At 38.3% G+C, this 20,541-nt stretch overlaps 6 protein-coding genes and 1 long non-coding RNA gene across 7 annotated transcripts; 3 read left to right on the top strand and 4 right to left on the bottom strand.

Annotated features, from left to right (window-relative positions):
• The first annotated feature begins 2,524 nt into the window (after positions 1 to 2,524).
• LOC125579203 (peptidyl-prolyl cis-trans isomerase CYP20-1) lies at positions 2,525 to 4,204 on the top strand. The gene is made up of 7 exons (XM_048742981.1): positions 2,525 to 2,688; positions 3,007 to 3,085; positions 3,228 to 3,275; positions 3,380 to 3,403; positions 3,501 to 3,683; positions 3,765 to 3,840; positions 3,932 to 4,204. The coding sequence occupies exons 1-7, from the start codon at positions 2,620 to 2,622 to the stop codon at positions 4,068 to 4,070; spliced, it is 618 nt and encodes a 205-aa protein (XP_048598938.1). The 5' UTR covers positions 2,525 to 2,619; the 3' UTR covers positions 4,071 to 4,204.
• Positions 4,205 to 4,637: 433 nt separating this feature from the next.
• On the bottom strand, positions 4,638 to 6,647 carry LOC106420288 (inositol 3-kinase). The gene is made up of 2 exons (XM_013861146.3): positions 5,515 to 6,647; positions 4,638 to 4,907 (listed from the first exon to the last, which is right to left on the bottom strand). The coding sequence occupies exons 1-2, from the start codon at positions 6,367 to 6,369 to the stop codon at positions 4,743 to 4,745; spliced, it is 1,020 nt and encodes a 339-aa protein (XP_013716600.2). The 5' UTR covers positions 6,370 to 6,647; the 3' UTR covers positions 4,638 to 4,742.
• A 132-nt stretch (positions 6,648 to 6,779) lies between these two features.
• On the bottom strand, positions 6,780 to 8,449 carry LOC106420379 (nudC domain-containing protein 2-like). Its single transcript, XM_013861222.3, has 5 exons — positions 8,271 to 8,449; positions 8,035 to 8,183; positions 7,907 to 7,955; positions 7,347 to 7,489; positions 6,780 to 6,991 (listed from the first exon to the last, which is right to left on the bottom strand). The coding sequence occupies exons 1-5, from the start codon at positions 8,317 to 8,319 to the stop codon at positions 6,905 to 6,907; spliced, it is 477 nt and encodes a 158-aa protein (XP_013716676.2). The 5' UTR covers positions 8,320 to 8,449; the 3' UTR covers positions 6,780 to 6,904.
• Positions 8,450 to 9,969: 1,520 nt separating this feature from the next.
• On the top strand, positions 9,970 to 12,128 carry LOC106420450 ((S)-8-oxocitronellyl enol synthase CYC2-like). The gene has a single exon (XM_013861281.3). It carries the CDS (start codon positions 10,340 to 10,342, stop codon positions 11,501 to 11,503), a length of 1,164 nt encoding a protein of 387 aa, XP_013716735.2. The 5' UTR covers positions 9,970 to 10,339; the 3' UTR covers positions 11,504 to 12,128.
• A 983-nt stretch (positions 12,129 to 13,111) lies between these two features.
• On the top strand, positions 13,112 to 14,516 carry LOC106420530 (dehydrodolichyl diphosphate synthase 2-like). Its single transcript, XM_013861377.3, has 3 exons — positions 13,112 to 13,720; positions 13,801 to 13,868; positions 13,963 to 14,516. Exons 1-3 carry the CDS (start codon positions 13,319 to 13,321, stop codon positions 14,408 to 14,410), a joined length of 918 nt encoding a protein of 305 aa, XP_013716831.2. The 5' UTR covers positions 13,112 to 13,318; the 3' UTR covers positions 14,411 to 14,516.
• On the bottom strand, positions 14,499 to 16,747 carry LOC106420531 (dehydrodolichyl diphosphate synthase 5-like). The gene is made up of 5 exons (XM_048742982.1): positions 16,075 to 16,747; positions 15,602 to 15,775; positions 15,516 to 15,570; positions 15,352 to 15,419; positions 14,499 to 15,082 (listed from the first exon to the last, which is right to left on the bottom strand). The coding sequence occupies exons 1-5, from the start codon at positions 16,239 to 16,241 to the stop codon at positions 14,638 to 14,640; spliced, it is 909 nt and encodes a 302-aa protein (XP_048598939.1). The 5' UTR covers positions 16,242 to 16,747; the 3' UTR covers positions 14,499 to 14,637.
• A 1,246-nt stretch (positions 16,748 to 17,993) lies between these two features.
• LOC106420417 lies at positions 17,994 to 18,837 on the bottom strand. Its single transcript, XR_001283982.3, has 2 exons — positions 18,500 to 18,837; positions 17,994 to 18,242 (listed from the first exon to the last, which is right to left on the bottom strand). It is a non-coding gene; the product is annotated as an uncharacterized LOC106420417 (long non-coding RNA).
• Between the last annotated feature and the right edge of the window lie 1,704 nt (positions 18,838 to 20,541).

Raw genomic sequence — 20,541 nt, forward strand, 5'->3', positions numbered from 1 at the left:
CCTGACTAGTATAGGCAGCAGAGAGAGAGTCCGAGACTGATGGAGAGCACCTATACGAGAGAAGCTGTTCAATATCCACAAGAGATGAGGCTGAAGAAACGGATTCTCCTCCAAGAAGGTCCTGATAGAAAGAGACAGCATGGGCCATAATTTCCTCTTTGCTGTCAATCAAGTTGCCTGCCTCATCCTTCAGATAAAGAATCTGGTTCATGTAGTTTCGAGACCTCATCTGCCTGTGATAGAATCCAGTGTTGCTATCTCCCTTATCTAACCAGTTAACACGAGAGCGTTGGTAGAAGAATGACTCCTCTGCTTTAGCCAGGATAATCCATTTGTCGTATGCTGATCTTTCATTTATACCAGCCTGAGGAGAGGGAGAGGAGAGGACAATACGCTGGCAGTGAGTGAGGTCGTCAAACGCTTCAGAAACCCTTTTCTCAATACCCGAATAATTCTCTCTACTGAAAGATCTGATGATGCTTTTGAGAGCCTTTAGCTTCCTTGAAACCCTCAGCATTTTCGTGCCATCAAATGGGAGAGAATTCCAACATTCCTTAACCACCACTTCAAAATCAGGATGATCATTTAGCATTGAGAAGAACTTGAAGGGTTGTTTAGTCTTTGGCTTTTCCACATCAAGAAAGACACAGCACGGACTGTGGTCCGAGATCCCCGGATCCCCAAAGACTCCAAGAGAGTTAGGAAATTTATGGAGCCAGTCGTCATTTACCAAGATCCTATCAAGCTTCTTTGAAATAACAGAAGCTCCCTGGTTATTGGACCAAGTGAAGGAGTTCCCATAGTACTTTAGATCAGCCAGATTTGTATCATGAGTACAGTTGATGAAGTCCCTCATACCACGAGAAGAAGAGAAAGCATCAGATGAGGAGTGTTCACTTGCTGCTAGCGTTTGATTAAAATCACCTAGAACTGTCCAAGGAGTGTTAAGGACATAAGGTGAGGTAGATAGGAAGCGTAAGTCTGACCATAGCGCGCGCCTAATTTTCCTGAAATTTGAACCGTAGACAAAAGTGGCTACGAACACAGTAGGAGAGAAAGGCATCTGAACCTGGCAAGAGATTGACTGAAGCGATTTGTGAAACACAGTAACTCTGACGGTCGGATGCCATAGAACCCATACCTTGCCTAGATCCGAGAATTCATAATTACATTCATACGACCATCCGGGGAAGACTCTACTAATTATTGAAGCAGCCTTCCCATTATTTACATGCGTCTCCAGTATACTTCCAAAAACTGGTTTATTCTTCCGCATCCATTTCCTAAATCCGCAACGTTTTGTTTTATCGTTAAAACCTCTTACATTCCAGCAAAAAATATCCATAGAGGTAGAAAATTTAGAGGATTAGAGGGCCTCTAGCCCTAGCCAAGCTTTTAGCTTTCTTCTTCTCACGCCGAGAGATAACTTTTATGTACTGATCATTCTCCTCATCCGGGTCATCTTCGTCAGATGAAAGACTTTCTGAGCTCGAGTCACCACCCTTAGAGCTTGAAACATTCAGTTTTTTCGGGGAGTCGAAGAGACTGGCACATAGGTCAACAATGAGCTTCCCATTGTGATTTGGATCAGAAGCTTTCGCTGTTGATTGCTTTACCGCCCTAGGAGGGATATCACGGCTGGGGAAGACTTCATTTTCATTGCGCCTTGGACCTTCCGTGCGCACCCATTGTGTAGTCGGCTTAGACTTTCGCTTATCTTTAGGGTCAGCAGCACGCAGATCAATCCTAGTCAAAGCTCAACACGCTCACATCTGAATACACTTGTTTACTTGAAACTCGTTTTGTTTGTAATATTTTAATTATTCTCGTGTTAATTTCCCATGTTTTTAACGAATAAGAAAAAATAAAGAAAGAAAATATTGCTTGTTTTGTTTCAGATTTTCTGTGTAGTGTGAACATGGATTTTTTAAAAATAGATGCCCTATCAGATATGTTGTAATAAACAAGGCAACAAAAGAAAGTATTGGCTAATATTAGTGGACAGCGAGGGAGAGACAGATCTAAAGTGTTTGTTTTGTTTTTCCATATCCATTTTTAGGCACCAAAGGAAGATAGAAGGTGTTATCTTTGCTTAGTTAATAATAGTAAGGTAAAAACGTACAGTTTGGCAAAAGATCTTGTATCTAATAATCTAGCTACAAAAGATATTCGGAAAGATTGTTCCAGAAAGTTAAAGAGTATTTAAATAACTAAAGTCAAATATATAATTTGAATGGGAACATGGTAAGTAAAATGATACAGGCATTAATGTTAATAAAGAAAACAGAGTAATCTTTAGCTGGACAGGAGTAATGTGACATGCTTTATGGATTGTTTTTGACTAATATAAAAAAAGACTTAACTCAAAATTTCATTCAGCCATTATGTACAACTATATTCATGCCAGGTGGTGAAACATATAAATGGGCCGTATCTAATAATTTAATAGCCCAGTAATGTGACCTGAGGCCCAATTTATGGTATCAGTATCACACGTACGAAAAGCCAGATGGCGGAATATGATTGGATATCGACGTCTTCTTGTTATGCGCTGGTGGAAATAGAGAAAAAGAAAAAGGGAGTCCTCTGGAGAGAAACACATTTACTGCAGTGTGCGAGATGATGGCGAGCTCAGTGACGCTGCTTCTATGGAGTCTTCTTCTTCTCGGAACTCTAAGCGCGATTCAGGTTCATTTTTCTCACGATCCAGATATTAGATTCCGTCTTAGGAGTTCTCGTGTTGATTTAAAAATAAATAAATGATTCAGAGCTTTTAGGTTAGTTTCCATCATCTCTCTACGATTTGTGTAGGATCAGTGAACGAATCGTTATACTTACAGGCGCGAGTTATATAGTGTGTGTTTAGATCTGATTCGGAACAACCATATGTTTGTTTGAAGATTCTGAACTTTGTTTCTTCAAGATGGGATTAGATTGAAATGAGATGTAAATGGAATGAGAGTGTTTGTATTGATTTCTGGATGTTTGGATTCTATGTTGCTGCAGGCCAAAAAGTCCAAGGAAAACTTAAAGGAGATCACACACAAGGTTTATTTTGATGTTGAGATTGATGGGAAAGAAGCTGGTATGACCTTGTTCCCTGTGTTTTAGTTCTTATGATCCATCTTTGTTGTTGGTGCACTTAGTACTTGTGCTCTATGTTAGATGAAGAATACATGAAATTAAATGCTTTAGCATCTCAGACCGATTGATGATTTTTTGTCCAGGTCGTATTGTCATGGGTCTATTTGGAAAGACAGTCCCTAAAACTGCAGGTACCCTTTTACACTTGCCATGTTTCTTGTACCATTGATTCTTGTTTGCAAGGCTATTGGTATGAGCGAAATATTAATAAGGGGTAATATTTTTGTTTATGCAGAGAATTTCCGAGCTTTGTGCACAGGTAAGAGAACACAATACTGCTCATTCTCATCTCATGTCAATCTAATATACTATTGCAATGAAAGCTTTGCATAAACTGTATTTTTATTTGTACACAGGGGAGAAAGGAATAGGTAAGAAAGGGAAGGCTCTACATTACAAGGGGAGCTCATTCCATAGAATCATACCAAGCTTTATGCTCCAGGGAGGCGATTTCACCCATGGCAATGGTATGGGAGGAGAGTCTATCTATGGTGAGACGTTCGCTGATGAGAACTTCAAACTCAAGCATACTGGTCCAGGTTAGGGCTTCTTCAGTATTCTTTGTTTACAAAGCTCTTTGCCTAAGTGAGGTTTTAACATGATCAGTTTTTTGTGAACAGGGTTTCTATCAATGGCAAACGCCGGCCAAGACACCAACGGATCTCAGTTTTTCATCACAACAGTAACAACAAGCTGGTGAGTACAAAACCACCGGCATTTCAAACACGTGAATGGACATGTTTTTCTTTGCCTTCTCTGATTTGAAAGCTCTCGGGAATTGATACAGGTTGGACGGGAGGCACGTAGTCTTCGGGAAGGTAGTGTCGGGAATGGACGTTGTGTACAAAATCGAAGCTGAGGGAAATCAGAGCGGAACTCCTACGAGTAAAGTTGTGATCGTTGACAGTGGCGAGCTTCCTCTGTAACTCAAACTCTCTTGTAGTTTTCTCCATCTGTTCCTCTGTTGGATGTGAGATAAATCTAGTGCTTGACGACTTTTGTGTTTAAACGACCATCTTAGCTATTTCAATTTGATAAAAATCCTACCATTCTGGTTTCATTTCTGTCGTCTGCTGTTTATAACTCAAAATCTATATTAAAACTCAACTTGGTTTGCTTACTGATTGTACATATTGACCGGTTGCTTTTCTCGGTTTAGCCGTAAAGCAACCAAAAGGTTCAAAACTGACAACGTGCATAGGAAAAAACAGAGATTGACATTCCAAATCCGAAGTTGATTTTCTTTTCCGATTTTGACCAATCCACTATGCCTAAACAGTGATTAAAAAGTTAATTTTAATTCATTTCAGCATGATTTATTTGACTTGCTTCAACTTGATTTAATAAGAAAATTAACAACATGCAAAATAGCAAAAAGGTAAACTTATCTCTTTCGTTTGACAATTTATCTCAAATTTAAAACGGAACTTGGTAACGAAGACTTTGCATTGGCGGCCATAAAAAGCGTTTGATGACGCTGGGCATGGCGTTTATACACTAAATAGTAGATAAATTTCCAAAATTCATAAACGTAGAAAGTTTACACAATTCAGAAGAGCGTTGTTAGTGATTAAAAGATTCGTATTTGCAGGAACCAATCATGACCGGTCACACAAGTGACCATTGACCAATAACTTTGGTTGAAGGGGAGAGTCCTGAAACCGAGCTGGACTTAGACGCGCATGAAACTCGTCATGATCATTGTTGTGGCTACTTGAGAGATTACATTGCTTCTTCCTTCTCTGCACCTCATCCTTTACTCTCTGCATCACCGAGAAAGACAACACATGGGACACGCATAAAAAGGAATGCATCCTCATGCAGAAACAAACGCAAATATTTCCAACAGGTAAAAAAAAAAGATACACAGAAACATCAAGAAAATTATACACACATTCAAATGTTTCCTATATTTGAATGCAACTTATGCTAAATCAACTATGAACTAAAACAATAGAAGAGGCTATCTGCATAATCCATAATCCAAGACAAAATAATGTGAAGACTTGACCATATGTTCAGACGGAAAACCTATCACAAATCAGATCGAGCTTCTAATTAAGAACGTCTAGGTTTGATTATATTGAAAGTAAGCTGCAAGATGCAACCGTTACTACTTTCCCCGAATCTTAATAGTACTATCAAGAATACATATCAATCCTTTTTAAGCACCATCCCTAATATTATAAACAAGAACTAACAAATCAAGCTTGACACATTATCAGATTCCGCGACTGGTTTTCTATGTTCATGCGATTGTCTTTTCGATCTACATTGTAACAACAGTTCTAATTGACATCGTCATATATCACACACAGCATGCAATTCAATCAACTAAAGACAAAACCGGAAAGATATAAAAAATCGAACCTGAAGCATCGTCAAATCGAACTTAGGCTGACCAATGTGCTCAACAGTGACGGAACCAAAGAGGTTCCCCAACAAGGCAGCATCAGGAACATCCAAACCCTCCACAAGACCAACCACCAAACCTCCAAGAAAACTATCTCCAGCGCCCGTAGGATCCACCTGCTTCGCCACGAACGGAGGAACCACCGTCTCATCATCCTTGTCATAAATCCTGCACCCTTTTTCACCACTAGTCACCACCACACAGCACAAACGCCTCATCTCTTCAACATCCATGAACAGCGCTTCGTCCGACGAAGCTTTCAAGAACCCGATCTTACCCATGAGGTGACGAAACCCACTCTCCTTCAAATCAACAAGCTTCACAGCTCCATCAACAGGATCGAAAACTCTAATCAGAGCTTGTATGTCCACAGCCACCACGTCGCAGATCTCCACCATCTTCTCGAGCGTCTCGGGGAGAATCTCCCCGCCGACGCCGACGGCCATCCCGATGTCGAACCTCGAGTCGGGGATGTCCGACGGGAGGATCGGGTCGCATGCAGCGACGCGTTTCAGGACCCGATCGGCTGCGAGATCGAAATAGGCTTTGAAGACCGTGGTCTCCTTCTCCGGAGCCACGATCGGAGGGTGTGCGACGTCGTATTTGAAGTCGCGGCCGACTTTGGAGATTAGGTCGCAGGAGACGGAGGAGGAATCTAGGACGTTGGAGATGAAGGAGGCGGCGCCGCCGAGGGTTTCGGCCACGACGGTGTTGTTTTGGATCAGAACGTCGTGGCAGTAGTTTCCGACGATGAGGACTCGGCGATGAGGTGAGTTAGGTGTTTGCTGCGAGGGAGGAGGAGTGAGAGTCATGATTTGCGGATGACGGAGAGGATCATGGAGAAGGTGAGGTAAAGAAGAAGGTAGTGAAAATTTACTAAAGACGACGAAAACGAAGGAGTTTACGAGGGAGAAGGGGAAGAGAGACAAAACAAATGGCTGTTAGCCTATACGTAGCGTCTCGAGACTCGTTCCTCTCTTTGTGTCTTAAGATTATGTGTCGCGACGAAGATGACGCGCGCCATCCTCATTTACCTCCCTTTTCTCTCTTATTTAATTTGTTTTTAATCTCTTCATAAAGAATCTATACCAATAAAGTTACATACGTAAACGATTTGTATTGAAACAAAAGCCGTCCCATACTAGAACAAGATTCTAAAGGGGATGTGGAACTTTTTTGATGGTGTGATTTTGTTGTCGGGGAATAAAAGAATAACTAAACAGAGACGAAACAAGGCATTTATTCATGTGAGTGAATGAAAATATAGTTTAGAGATGATTACAGAAGCGGGTCAAAGTCAGGCCGTTTATTTATCAGCCATGAAATCCCAAGAGTAGGGAGGGAGGACTAGTCAGAACGAATACCACCCATGAAGCTACTCGGATCTGGACAGTTACCCGTGAACTGAGCTTGTGAAAAGTCGAATCCTGGGTTCTGCAAACATAGACACAGCAAAAAAAAAAAGAATATTGATCCAAAGAGAAAAGGGAAAGCATACTTAAGTTCAATATACTAAATATATAGAAGCCATGGATACAAGTAGAACATAAACAATAGGGCACACATGTATTCAGTCTCTAGCCTATGTTCATTTGCTCATTGTGTTTTCAAACCGCTAAGAATCCGATTGGACAAAGAGTAAGCAATTTCATCAAAATAGCAAGACAGCCACCATAGGTTACACAACCAAATCAGATCATCTTTGGCAGCGTAATTATATTTTTGACCAAGATGGCTTTCAATAAGAAAAAAAAATGCAAAAGCAAGAAGAGTGTTTGCTATAGCTAACCTCTTCTTGAAACCTCTGCAGCATGAGCCGCTTCTGCTCTAGATCAGTGGCGTAAGGATCCAACTGACCCTGTCCAAGAATCGGCGATGCCCATGTCTGCCCTTTCTCCCTCTTCTGCAGGGTAATGTGCATTATATCATCCTCTGCCATACCAACACACAAAATATCAGATTAGGCTAACAGTGACAAACTATGAACCGTAAAACTAAAAAAACTATGCCGGTAACTTGAAGATGTTGATAATAATAACCCGAAACATACTGTAAATCATGAAATGAAAAATAAGATGGACAGAGAGTGCATAGAAACAGATCATTTATACACTTAGAACGCTGCAACCGATAGCTTCATACTCAAGATCAAAACATGCTAGTTCTACAACAGTCCATCATCCATCGTATACTCTCAAATGTTTCTAATCTCAAACTCTATCTACCATTCATACCAAAACCAGCTCACATTTTCGGGTTCAACTTATCATCTCCAGAAGTGAAACGGGGCTCAAAGCTAAAGAAACGCCTAATACAGATACGCAAGAAGAAGAAGAAACAATGGAGTACCTAGTGTCCAGAACGAGCAATCCGTCTTCACAGGAGCACTAAGATCGTGCTGGAAAAAATTAACAAACTTCAGTCAACTGTATCGAGAAACGAAGCCAAACTGTGTAAAGACAGAGAAAGAAACTGACATTGAGATAAGGAGGGTTGCCTTTGATGCCAACTTCGAGATGTTTCGACTGGATTTTGCAGTGAAATGCCTTTGAATGAACATTGGGCGGCAAAGTTATGTACAAGTTCACTTCTTCAAGGGTTTGATCCCACTCAAACACCTTTTGCCCTATTACATCGGAATCAATCAAATCTCGTAAAGTTAAAACCAGACTGCGATAACAGAGAAACAGAGACGAAAGAATTAGAGAAAAACCGTTATGAACGAAATCATGTCGCTTCTCCGGTGCGAGCTTCTCCGCCATATCTAGGGGTTTGTTTACTTCTCCGTTAATCGATCTCCGTCGGACGAAACTGGAAAAGATTTGATTCGTTCTTTTATTTTTAACTTTTTAAGACACAACACAACTAGTTTGTGTCCGTGGGGGATATCTCTGTAAGCCAATTATAATTAAGCCCAAACATCAGCTCACTAAAATAAGCCCATCACTGTCCTTGTTGACCACCCAAAAAAATAATAATACATTTGCAAGTGTTTTTTCTTTTTAAGATGAGAAACTGGTTGATTAATCAATGAAATATTCAAATCACATCATAAACCTAAACTGGAGCTGCTATTCTTTAAAATTAAATTAAAATATCGAAATGTTTTTTTCTTAAAGATGAGAAATTGGTTGATTCAATGCATAAAATGAGGGGAGGAAGACACAAACTTGAAAGAAGAGTAATGTGTAGGTCTACCATAAAACATGGTCCATTATAAGATTTGGAGAGAGCCAAGTGTGTGTGGTTTTTAGCTTTTCAATGCCTTTGGGGCCAGAGATACACTGTACCCATCTCCCGCCTTTCAGTCACTCCAACGCAGATCAGACAATTATTGTCAGTTTCACGGAACAAGATTGACGTATATACGTGATCAAAGGTTCTGATTAATATTCTCCGAATAAACATAACAGCAGCAAGAAAATTGTACTATTCCAATTTTTTTTGAGAAAACTATTCCAAAATTGTTATGAGTGACACGTTTTATAATATCGTAATTCATGTTCCTCCATTTCGTCATTCCGGAAATTTAATTTTACAGTTCCATAATTTTTAAAGTATTTTTTAAGAAAATTAACTTGGGATTTATGTTCCTGCATTTCTTCATTTTGGAGGTTTATTTTTATAAAAGAAATTCAGAGATAATGAAATTACGTTTGGCACTTCAATGATCCCACCATACTATTATGCATTTCTTTTGCTTGCTTATTTTACGCTTCCATTGTTCTATTCTACAATATTGCTTATCGAAATCAAACATTCATAGAATAGTCAATTTGTTTCATTTTATGGGATTGGATATATACATGCTTGTCCCCTGCATAAATCTATTGGCAGTTAGATCTCAGATTGATTTGGACTATGGTACATATGACTTCGGGTTATGAAAAAAATATCACGAGTGTAACTAGTTTATTGAATAAGTACTTGTGGATTAATATTCTGTTTTGACCGGTAAGACTGTTAACTAAAATAAAACAGACCCACTTGAAGCGTTAAAATTTAAAATTCTGGCCGGCAACGTATACAGACAGCCACGGTCATATTCTGCCTCTCGCAATCTTGACCGTCCGTTTAATCAGTAGACAGAATGCTGTACACGATGTTCACTTAAAATTATATAGAATGTCGAAAAAAAAAATTTATATAGAAAACACGTTACAACCACAAATTAAATTGATATATAAAGTTACAAATAGATGTTAAGTATTCGTGTTAAAAATACAAATAGATCAATATAATATGTGGGTGCGTAACGTGTTATTAGATGTTCTTAGCACTTAAAGAGAACCAGTGTTTTTAGTACAAATACACATTAAAATTTGAAACTACTATATAAAGTTTAGGTGTCTGAGACTATTTAGTAGTCAAAATTATTTTGTAAAGTCATATTGCAAGCAATGGTACAGAAGTACACAGTTAACTTAATAATGAATGGGGTTCTTAACTCCACATTTTCGTAATTTCTACACAAATAAAAAAGGAAAACCAAAGAAAAAACAAATGTAACATGAACACTGTTGACTTCAGTTTATATATACTAAAAATTTATGCATTGTTATGCTAAATGATAGCTGTGTACACAGCAAGTTGATTGAATATTCTAACATAGCCTAAACAGGTAGGCATCGAGTCTTGAAACTCTACGATAACCCGTTGAATCGTGAATCACGCTTACTCTTCTGTTTTAAGTTACTAGTAAATCTTTAGTGCTATAAATATACAACATCCATTAAAGGTCCATCTTATTCAAACTCCAGAACTCTCTGATCAATACATACAATGGGGTCTGAAAATGGCAGCGTCACAAATACAAACGACGACGAGAACGTGGCGTTGATCTTCGGCGTCACGGGGCTCGTGGGCCGAGAGATTGTGAAGACGCTAACAATGTCGAACAAACCCAAGTGGAGAATCTACGGCGTTGCACGAAATCCCGAGATCAGTTCCATGACGAAGATGTACAGTTTCATCTCATGCGATCTGCTTAACGCATCTGAGACCAAACAGAAACTGTCTCCATTACAAGACATCGTGAGTCACGTGTTTTGGGTCACGTGGTCCGGCGAGTATCCACTGGACAGCGACGAGTGCTGCGACCAGAACAGAACGATGCTGGCAAACGCCTTGGACGCGATTCTCCCAAACGCCACGAGGTTAAAGCATTTCTCGCTCCAAACGGGGATGAAGCATTACGTGTCTCTCGTCGGAGAGACTCTGTCTCGTGGTGGAGAAGGTTCAAGTGTGTGTTATTACAGCGAGGAGTGTCCGAGGAAGAGCTCGGGGAAGAATTTCTATTACGTTTTGGAGGATCTTCTGAAGGAGAAGATCTCTGGAGATTCAGTTGTTTGGTCGGTTCAACGACCCGGTTTGCTAATGGGAAGCTCTACAAGGACTCTGTACAACTTCATGGGAAGTCTTTGTGTTTATGGAGCCATGTGTAAGTATTTGAATCTTCCTTTTGTGTTTGGAGGGACAAGAGAATGCTGGGAGGAGTGTTACATTGATGGGTCTGATTCAAATTTAGTCGCGGAACAGCATATTTTCGCTGCGACTAGTGGGAGAGTACGTGAAAATGGTGAAGCCTTTAACGCCATAAACGGGGTAGGGTTCACGTGGAAAGAGATTTGGCCTGAAATCGGGAGGAAACTTGGGGTGCAAGTCAACGAAACGACGATGTTTGATGAGGGTTTCTGGTTTGAGAGAGAGATGGGTGAGAGAAAGCATGTGTGGGATGAGATTCTGGTGAAGGAGAAGCTTGTCCAGACAAAGATTGAGGATTTGGCCAATTGGGTTTTCATGGATGTGCTATTTAGATGTCCTTTCAAGCTGCTTGGAAGCAGAGATAAAGTTGATAAGTTTGGGTTTAAGAGGAAATATAGAACCCTGGATTCAATTTTGTATTGGATTGATGTGATGAGAGAAGAAAAGCTCATTCCTTTGTAAGACAAAGTGGTTTGTATTTGGTGCTTTAGGAACATTTGTTTCCAAAAAATTAGATTTGATTAGCAGTGTAAATCATGGTATGTATTTGATCTTTAATCTTCCCTAAGTCTTGTTTGTATTAGCAACATATGTACTATATATGTAATGTGTGAGTTTTTAAATGAATTGTCCACAAACCCTTCTGAGCGCTAAATCACTTAACCAAAAATCATAATTGGTTGGAATTATTTCAAATGTGAAAGCATTCACATATATAAGAAGAGTGAAGTAGTGGGAAGACTATACTTCAAACAACAACGCATTCACATTATATAAAAAGAGGGAAGTAGCTGGAATCAGTTTGTTTGTATATATGTTTTTAAACTAAATGTATATATGTTTTTATATATCAGTTTGCCTTTTCCTTTGTTTTGCTACATAAACAATACGGTATCAGTTTTGCTATGTTCGTTTGAAGGTCGGGCAGCAACGAGCGACATTTCAAATATCGTTACTATTGTTTGTTTTAATGTTTGGAATCGATAGAGATATGTTGTTCGGCTAGTAATTGAGACTATTAATAATTTCTTTTTATCATTCAAATATCAGCGACTAACAGTTTGATCGATGATCGCTGCGATAAGTAAACTAAGACCAGCTCCATCAGTGGTTCTAGGAAGAGTTTCTAAAGGAAAAAAGGAAAAAAAATAAATGAAAAAGGCTATAATTAGAGAGAACCGGTCCTGAACTAAGAGGAATAAGAATCGGTAAGCATCCCCTACGTGGGTCATGCTCATGGGCTGTAGTTTTTTTACAGGAAAAAGGGTCTCTTCTCTTCGTCTCTAGGAAGAGTTTTTTTGACGTCTCTAGCGATTTGTAAACAAACAGACTTTATCCGGTGCAAACTACACCCGGTAAGGTCGGCGAAGGGTTAAATTATATTATTATATACACTGAGACACTATCCGTTACCCCATCTAGTTTGACCATTACACACATATCCATTTCGGATTTTTTTTTTCTTAAAAGAATGATAAATTAATTGAAGCAAAAAAAAACTGTTTTATACTTTGTGTTACATTGGAGCTGAAGTTTTTAATAAAATCTAATCAAAAGCTGAGCCTTGAATAATTATCGAGTGGCAAACCATTTGGTTAAACCTCCCGAGTGAGTTTTGTCACGGATGGAGGAGAGTCTGTTACGAACATCCATTTCGGATTTCTTCTTTTATCAACGCAGTTTTACCTTTTTCCCATTTAATCTAAGGGTAATATTGTTATTGAAGTCAAACTGTCCTCACGGGAGCAGGTCAAGTCGTGGCGATTTACAGGCAGGAACCAAATACACTCACGTTGGTCACATGTCAGGCTATGGGCCCTTATATTTATGACAAGGAAATGGGCTCTGAACCCAATTTTCATCTCATAAATGAAACTATTATTGCAAAATTTGCAGTACATTTATTTAGGTCTCTCGCTGATATGATATTTTTTTGGACTTCTGGTAGGAGTATTTTTAATGCAATTTAATTTTGTAAAAATAATAAAATTTGGAATACGAGGAGACGTGGACGAATAGGAACTTATATAAACCACACAAAAAAAAACTGGAGTTTGAAATTTCTAACGATAAATTTTGTTATGTGGCGCTCAGTTTCGAAATGAGCACCATCATCATCGCATTCAACAACACAGACAAAAAAGACGACATCGCTTTCAATATCTCACCAGAACCATCTATGGAGGCGGTTGGTTCCATCCTCTCCGCTTTATTACACAATGCTTTCTCTCCTTACACAACCACCACAACTTCTTGATTAATCAATTCAACAAAAGAATGATTTCCCTTCGCGTTCCAGCTCCTTCGTCCTTCAATCTCCAACGGTTCAACTCCGGAGCTTTAGAGCGGCGATGGAAGCTAGGTCGAGACTGCTTCCTCTCCTTCACTCCGAATCGTATCGGACTCGGAGTCAGATCAACCAAATCGGAGATGGCGCCGTTCACGGCGGCGGAGGAAGAAACTCTACCGGAGGGACTCCAGCCTGAGCTGATGCCGAAGCACGTTGCGGTTATAATGGATGGAAACGGGAGATGGGCGAAGAATCAAGGTCTACAACCTTGGGACGGTCACAGAGCCGGCGTTGAAGCTTTGAGAGAGATCGTTGAGCTTTGCGGCAAATGGGGGATTCAAGTCTTAACCGTCTTCGCCTTCTCTACCGATAACTGGATTAGACCTAAGGTAAGAGTATGCCCTACATTTCTAGGGTTTGTCTTTTGCTCTGTGAGACCTTATTGGAATCTAAATATATATCTATGCAGATCGAGATTGATTTCTTGTTGAGTTTGTTCGAGAGAACGCTCAAATCAGAGCTTGAGACTTTAGCCAAGTAAGTATCGTATGATCAGAAAAATCCATGAAGAATTGTTTTTATTTTGTGGTGCCGTGTGTCACAAGTCTGCTATAATCTTCTTTGAGTGTAGGAACAATGTTCGGATCTCTATCATTGGAGACTCATCGAAACTGCCAAACTCTCTTTTGAAAGTGATAAACGAAGTTGAGGAAGTTACAAAGAACAACACGAGGCTTCAGCTAATCGTAGCCGTTGGTTACAGCGGGAAGTACGATGTTCTACAAGCGTGTAGAGGCATTGCGCAGAGAGTGAAAGACGGTGAGATCGAAGTTGAGGAGATAGACGAGATACTGATCGAGCAAGAGCTTGAGACGAACGTTACTGAGTTTCCTTACCCGGATCTGCTGATAAGAACGAGTGGTGAGCTAAGAGTGAGTAACTTCTTGTTGTGGCAATTGGCTTACACAGAGCTCTTCTTTGCTCAAGAAATGTGGCCTGATTTTGGGAGGAACGGTTTTGTGGAAGCGTTGATGTCGTTTCAGCAGAGACAGCGTCGCTTTGGTGGTCGGAAATCTTGAGTTTTTTTTCATTGGTGTAATAAAAACTGTATATGATGTGTAATAATGGACGTTTTGTACCTCAAGAACTAGATCTTTTGAGATATTCCAGTTTCTTGTATTGCAAGAGAACGATGTTACTAACAACTTATACATGCGTGTGAGAATCAAAGAACAATAACACACAAAATCAAACGCAAATTATTGCAATCAAATGCAATTTATTTGTGAGACATGAAATACAAAGCCTAAACTCGTCGACCGAATCGCCTCTGCCTTTGCTGATACCAAGTCAAGGCCTCAAGATACTCAGCCTCACCGAAGTCAGGCCAAAGAACGTTAGGAAAGTAGAGCTCAGTGTAAGCAGATTGCCATAAGAAGAAGTTACTGATTCTTTGCTCTCCGCTCGTTCTGATCAATAGGTCAGGATTTGGAAACTCGCTACAGTTTGTCATCAACTCTTTATCTATCACATTCTCGTCAATGTCCTCTACTTGGATCAGCCCGTTTTTCGCCTTTTCGGCTAGACTTTTGCACGCTTGCATGATATCAAATCTTCCACTATAGTCTATTGCTAAAATGAGATGCTTCCCTTCATAGCTCTTTGTAGCTTCCTCTGTTTCTCTTATCAAACCTAGAAGTGACTGGGGGATTTTCGTCCGGTTTCCAATAACTGAGATCTTTATTTTATCTCTATATAAAAACGAAAAAAATTGATATCATGGTGTTGAAATGACAACAATTTCAGTTTTAGTTTTTTTTTCTTAAATAAAAAATAAAACTCATAGTCCTATCCATTTTTTTTTGTGAAGATTTGGTTCTCGTATTTTGCTAGCTTTTATTAACTTTTTATCAAAAAATATTTTATTTTTGGTTTTCTTCAAATAATGAAAACGTAGAAACTAAAACCAAAAACTCTACGTAATGTTTTTCTTAAAGGATCTAAACTATATGTTGGGTACCTTTGGAAGAAAGGCATCTCAGACCTAAAGTTTTCCTCGAACAAGGACATCAGGCCGTTAACTTCATCCTGGTCAAACATTTAAAAAAAAACGAATTAGAACGAAATATAAGAAAAAACTCTTGGAATCGTGTTGCAAAAGTTATCTTCTATTTGCATCACCACCTCGGGTCTTGCCCAATTTTCAGTAGAGAAAGCAAAGAGTGAGACAGTGTTTATAGTGCACAAAAAAAAAAAAGACAGTGTTTATCCCCATAGCGAAACAGTCCTTAGCATTCTCTATAACCCTCCTCGCTCCGGCCTTGTGACCGTCCGATGTTCCTAGTCCTCGTTTCTGCGCCCAACGTCTGTTTCCGTCCAGTATAATCGCCACATGCTTTGGCAGTCCCCCTCGTTTCTCTTTCTCTCCCATTGTATTTGTACCACTACACAATTATAGTTAAGAACAAACAAAGTTCAAGGCTTTCGTATAAACAAACATATGCATATTTCTAGTAGAAAGTTAGAGATCCCCAGTTGAGTAACGCCGGTGCATCATATTTTGATGAGGAATCATCTAATAAGACTAATATATAGTTAGAAGTCAATACCCGCTAATTCATAAAACATTATAGACCCTGTCCGTTTGTCTTTTTGGTTCTTTCAAATTGCATGTTTTAAGGAAAATAAGCTACAAAGAGCTTAACACGTAAAAAATATATATGATTAAACAAAAGCAGACTACCGTTTCTCGTTCCTCTCTTCATCATTATCGTTCTGAGAAGCTGCGAGTTTAATGAATCTGAGGATGTTTCTTATGGAGAAAGGAACACTTAGACGCCTAGAGATGAAGAGACCAGGGATGAGTACAATAGCAATAAAAGTCGAAACAACTGAGAAAAGAGACACCATTTTTCCTTTATTTTGTCTTTGATGTTTGTTCGAAGTGGAGCACTCGATTTTGTATTTAAAGAGCTTCGAGTTCAAAGAGGCACATGATCAACGGAACGTTCGCTCTCGCTCGCTCCCTGGCTTTTTTTTTATGCTACGCAAAAACAGGTCATACGTATTTAAGGGTTAGTAAGATCTTACGACACTTGAAAATCACTAAATGTTTCATCACGTGTTTTTCTTAGTAGATTAAGACATTTTCATGAGCTCTGATTTGGACTTACATCAATATAATAAATATATAACTTTCACATTACATCAATGAAGTATCGTAAAGTATTAAATCAACTGGTATCCCACAGATATACAAAATTGAGGTAAAAAAGAAGTATGGTATCTTCTTTTAGCAAAAAAAAGTATGGTATTTTAGAACAAAAGAAAAGAAGGTATAATGTTGACTTTTTACATTCGTTAGCAAAAAAATGTTAACATTAATGTTGAAGCTAGTCGTGTAGATACACATCCACTAGTCTCTCATAATTAAAATAGTAAAACAAAACAAAAAAGTAAGTAAAAAGAGGAAAGAAGGTGTTAATCGATTCTTCCCGTATATATCAACGTCTCTTGTTAAGAGACTTTTATTAAATCTGTCACATTTTGAAATATTTTATTATTATTAAAACATGTTTTGAGAGACCCATTGTAATTTCTTACCACTGATGTTGGCCTCGGTCTCATATTTTGTTTGCATGCATATAGTTTTTTTATTCCCTCAATTAAAAGAGTAATCAACTAGCTCCTCTTTTTAGTGGAGTCTTTACGCAAGCGCCAAATGCTAGTTGAAACGCTTGGTAGTATCATGTTGCAACTAACCTCTAATACGGCCCAATGACCGTAAGGCTCTTCGTGACGATTATTTGCAGTGGTTTAAAGAAAACAAAATATAATAGTCAGCACTAAAACTAGAGTTAGTAAATCAGTGTAACCATCTACTGGCTGAAAAGTTGATATTTAAAAACTATAGTTATTCTTGCTTGGACCTCTAAAAGATTAAGATGTATGCTGGAGACGGATTTACCTTGTCATAGCCTTTCCTAAATTTTAATCGGCTCATTTATAAATGGAAAGTCAACAAAAATGGAAAGTTAGCAAGGAAAAGGAAAGTTGGAAGAAAAGAAATTCGTAGCAGAAAAGAAGTTTTGCGGCTTTCAATCTAGCTCACCAGTCGCCCAAATTTGTGTATTTCACTGAATTCAGATTAAACAATCTAAAAGTATTAAGATATCAACATGTAAAAGTACTATTGGACATGAATTGTTGTATACAATTTAACTTCTATTCAACTTTTTTTTTTGAGAAAGCTTCTATTCAACTTTACATGTTGATGATTTTTAAAGTATAGTTAGACAATTTCACTGTTAGTTATTCTATGAGTATTTACCAAATAAAATAAAAAGAGAAAAAAAAGAGAAATGGAAGAATTTTTAATGGTTTTTTTCAAAGGTTTTAATGGTTTATTAATTGGGAGAAGCCAACACGAAGGGTTATATTCAGATTGTCCTATCATAGTTCATTCAAGGAGTGGAAGAGAATATGTGAATTGGTCCTCTAGCTGGGACGAATATGAACAAAGCAAAAACAAGGTTCAGAGATTGAGTGGCAGTTAACATGTCAGGGCGAGAACATTCCATTGTTCAGCAGAAGGTTCACTTTTCATGAAACAAACACGGATAGCAATTTTAATCAAAACATTCAATAGTTTTCTCTGTAACATCACCACTTAATTCAGATACTTTATTTCATCAAACTTGGATAATTTTTGTAGACAAACTCGTACAACAATTATTTATGGATTCTGGAGACAGTAACAGTTGACGCCTGGACATCCAAAAGGAAGCAAATCGCTGTGCCTGCAAACGAAGCCACAATCTTCCTGGGTGCTAGGCACCGGTGGAAGAACCCATTTTGGACCGGTATGGTCGACGGGAGATTTCACTGGAGCGGGCCCGGTCTGGATCATACCTGTTGACAACAAAACTAAAAAAAAAATTGTAGCTTATAAGCTGATAAAACAGCATGGGGAATAAATAAATATTAACTGAAATGTAAGAAAATAAAAGTTTAACAAAAGGAATTTGCTGTTGAATATTTGGAGCTCTATAGATTGTAACGAATGCACAGATTTAACGAATTTTTTTAAAAAGAACGTATCAAAGACCAAAAAGAGAAGAAACAGAGAGCCGTTGATCAAAAAAAGAAGAAGAAATAGAAAGCCTGACCTGCCGTGGCAGACAGGAGAAGGAGCGACATTAGAACAGCGGAGATTGATCGCAGAGACAGCATTTTGTGTGATGGAGCGACTGAGAGAGAATGATGTTTTTTTTCTTTTATGCCATTCCCAAGTTACGAAGATGTCTACTTATAGAGGTCTCTGGCCCTGGAGCCGAAAAAGTTGTTATATTGATTCGAGAGGCACCCGGAGCAATTTAATCTCCTTGGTGTAGTGGTCTGCGTTGAGTAGTAGCGTATTTTACAAAAGTTGTAGGTGTTCGAACCTTACCCTCTGTAGTTAACTCCTTTTTTTTATATCCAAATTAAACATTTTCTTAGGGTTTTGTTTCCTTCTCACCGTCCGTTATTTTTAGTAGGGGTTTTTGCCAAAACTAACCCACAACTTGATTTTAATTCCAAACCTATACCCAAACTTGAATCAAATGCAAAACTCTTTTGGACGAATTACATGTAAGTCGTCTGAGTCAAAAATATTAAATATAATTGGATTTTTTCGTCCACTAATTTAAAGGTAGATCTATTATTTTTAGATATGTATTTTTGTGTGTTCTGTAAAGGTAGATTTATCTAATCTTCCTCTCATTTTTTTTGTTTTTAAGCCATTTGAACGTTTTTGAATATGCAGGTTTTTCAGATATGGATTTAATATCCAGGTTTTTCAGATCTGGAAGACTTCTGGGACGACTTACTTGTTAGTCGTCTGGAAGTCGTCTGGACTTCCTAAAAGTCGTCTGGACTTCCTAAAAGTCGTCTGGACTTCCTGTAAAGTCGTGTGGAAGTCGTCTGGAAGTCGTCTGGAAGTCGTCTGGACTTCCTAAAAGTCGTCTGGACTTCCTGTAAAGTCGTCTGGAAGTCGTCTGAACTTCCTAAAAGTCTTCTGGCAAAGTCGTCTGAACTTCCTGGAAGTCGTCTGGACTTCTTAGAAGTCGTCTGGACTTCTTAAAAGTTGTCTGGTCTTGTCTACTCAAGTGGAATCCAAGCTTGTCTTTGTAGATGAATGATCTATAATAGTTTTGTTTGTAGTCTGTTTTATGAATTGCATGTATACTCTTTTAGTTGTGAATTTTTTGTAAAATCAGTAATAATGTTTTCCAAGATGTATTAAATGTGCTAACAATGTGTTTACACATTTACAAATCAATGAAATAATAGACTTCAGTAGCCTTTTTCTTATCTTTGGATCTCTCATATGCAATAATAAACTCCAATAGCCTTTTTCTCATCTTAATAAACAAGAATGTTGGTAAGAGATGGAAACAAACAATAGTAACTAGTCAAAGCATATCATATTTTTTATAAGTTTGCATTGAAAAACTTAGTCAAATTTAGTAAAACTAAGGGAGAGAACATATTTTGTAAATATGAGTTTTACATATCTTGAAGTTACTTATCACTCTTAAAAATACAAGTTATTCAAAAACTAACGTAGAAGACTTAAAAACTAGTGGAGAAGACGCGGACGACTTCAATCTAAGTTGTCTAGACGACTAAACTATATGTCGTCTGGTCAACGCAGAGGTTATTTTTGCAATTGATTTTGAAATCTGTTATTTCGGACGACTGAAAGTTAAGTCGTCTACTATTGTTTGGTTAAAAAAAACACTCCAAAAAAGCTAGACGACTTACATTTCAGTCGTCAGAGGTTAGTTTTGCATTTGACTGAATTATTTCAGAAGTTTGACTTTTTGGACGACTTACATTTCAGTCGTCTAGTGAAAATTAAAATAATAATATTTTTTTTAAAAGTAAATGACTTACAGTTAAGTCGTCATAGGTTAGTTTTGCAATTGAAAAAAAAAACTTCAAGATTTAATTATATACAGACGACTTATAATTCAGTCGTCCACGAGACGACTGAAATGTAAGTCGTCCAGGATTTACGAGGTTTGACCAGAATCTCGGAAAAAAATCCTGGACGACTTACAATTAAGTCGTCTGGTGGACGACTGAATTATAAGTCGTCTGTGTATAATTAAATCTTGAAGTTTTTTTTTTCAATTGCAAAACTAACCTATGACTACTTAATTGT

This window comes from Brassica napus, chromosome A10, assembly GCF_020379485.1.
Source record: "Brassica napus cultivar Da-Ae chromosome A10, Da-Ae, whole genome shotgun sequence".
Lineage (NCBI taxonomy): Eukaryota > Viridiplantae > Streptophyta > Magnoliopsida > Brassicales > Brassicaceae > Brassica > Brassica napus.